This window comes from Pygoscelis adeliae, unplaced genomic scaffold, assembly GCF_000699105.1.
Source record: "Pygoscelis adeliae isolate BGI_AS28 unplaced genomic scaffold, ASM69910v1 Scaffold1563, whole genome shotgun sequence".
NCBI lineage: Eukaryota > Metazoa > Chordata > Aves > Sphenisciformes > Spheniscidae > Pygoscelis > Pygoscelis adeliae.
This window is the reverse complement of record NW_008824465.1, coordinates 9,559-10,878: the sequence shown is the minus strand read 5'-3', so window position 1 is coordinate 10,878 and position 1,320 is coordinate 9,559. Positions and strand designations below refer to the sequence as shown.

Sequence of the window (1,320 nt, the reverse complement as noted above, 5' to 3'; positions counted from 1 at the left end):
GGCTCAGGCACAGGGACGTTAATTGCACCACCAAAAATCTGCTACCTATTTTTTGGGGGTTGCGTGGGCGCAGGCACAGCCAGTGTATTTGCAGTGCCAAGGCCAGGTGCCCCGGGGCCGGGCAGCACACAGCAGGGACGGTAGGGTCAATGCAAGTGCGGGCTCCACACCCCTGGTGGGAAACGCTCCCTGGAAAAGGAGGGGAAGTACCTGCAGGATGGTGAAATTCTCCAGGACGCTGTTCATCATGTACTTCTCCGGGAGGTGCTTGAGTTTGTGGATGAAGTTGATCATGTACTCGCACATGGGAGACCGATGGATGCGGTAGACGAACCGGCCGTTCTCCAGCCGCGCGTACTCCGTCTGCGGGGGACAGCAGAGTGAGCAGCCCCCCCATGGGAACCGAAACACCGCGGGGGATGTGGGCATGGGCAGGTGGTGGCCAACTGGGACACGGTGGAGATGGACAGGCATGCACCCGCGTGTCCTACACCCAGGTCTGGGGCTTTCTCCATCCTGGGACCAGCGGTGGACCCGATTCCCACCCCTTCCTGATGCAGCAGGGCACGGGACTCACCTCCACCTTCTCCACGACCTGCTTCCCAAAGGAGCACACCTTGGTGGAGACTGTGATGGTCATGTTCTCTGCACTGCTGTACTGGCTGCTGACACCGTAGAAAGTCCCCGGCCCGTCCTGGATCGTGCTGTTCAGATCCGCCTGGAGAGATGAGAGCGGGGAGAAGGTCCCATTAGGTGCCATCACACCCAGCTCTCGATGGGGAGGGACACCAGCAGCTTATGGAGCTGTTCAGGATGCTCCCGCTCCCGCCGGTGGGGTGCCCAAGCTGCAACGAGCCCGTGGATCGAGGACAACCCTCCCCATCCTCCCGCTCCCAGCATCGTACCCAAAATTTGACGAGGAAGAAGGAGTTCTGGGGCCCACGCTCATAGAGCTCCTTGAGGCCACCTTTCTTCTCGGGGAACTTGTCATAGATCTGGCGGATGTCCACGGCCTCTAGCAGCGGGTCGCTGTACGAGGGGTTCGTCTGGCCGATGTGCACGAAGAGGTGTTTGCTGTACTGTAAGGACCGGGGCAGGGAAATTAAAACGAAAGGTCAGATGAAAGCAAGACGCCACCAAGCACAGGGATGGGCACCATCCCGCCCGGGTGGTGGGGACGCGGAGGGGACCGTTACCGTTTCGGCGTCCCGTGGCACCTCCATGAAGGCGGAGTATTCGAGGAGACGGAGCTTGGCGGAGGCGATGGTGCGGTCCTGCCAGACAGGCACGGCCGAGGCGGCTGGCGGGAGCGGAGCCAAG

At 61.3% G+C, this 1,320-nt stretch overlaps 1 protein-coding gene across 1 annotated transcript in view; it reads right to left on the bottom strand.

Annotated features, from left to right (window-relative positions):
• Positions 1-210: 210 nt before the first annotated feature.
• The window catches only part of LOC103914426 (transcriptional enhancer factor TEF-5-like), a gene marked incomplete at its 3' end in the record, with an annotated part of 10,644 nt that continues 9,534 nt past the window's right edge, over positions 211-1,320 (bottom strand). The window contains exons 6-9 of the mRNA XM_009321064.1: positions 1,197-1,316; positions 906-1,079; positions 578-718; positions 211-363 (exon numbers count right to left, since the gene is read on the bottom strand). Coding sequence (XP_009319339.1) covers positions 211-363; positions 578-718; positions 906-1,079; positions 1,197-1,316 — 588 coding nt within the window. The remainder of the gene's footprint in view (positions 364-577; positions 719-905; positions 1,080-1,196; positions 1,317-1,320) is intronic.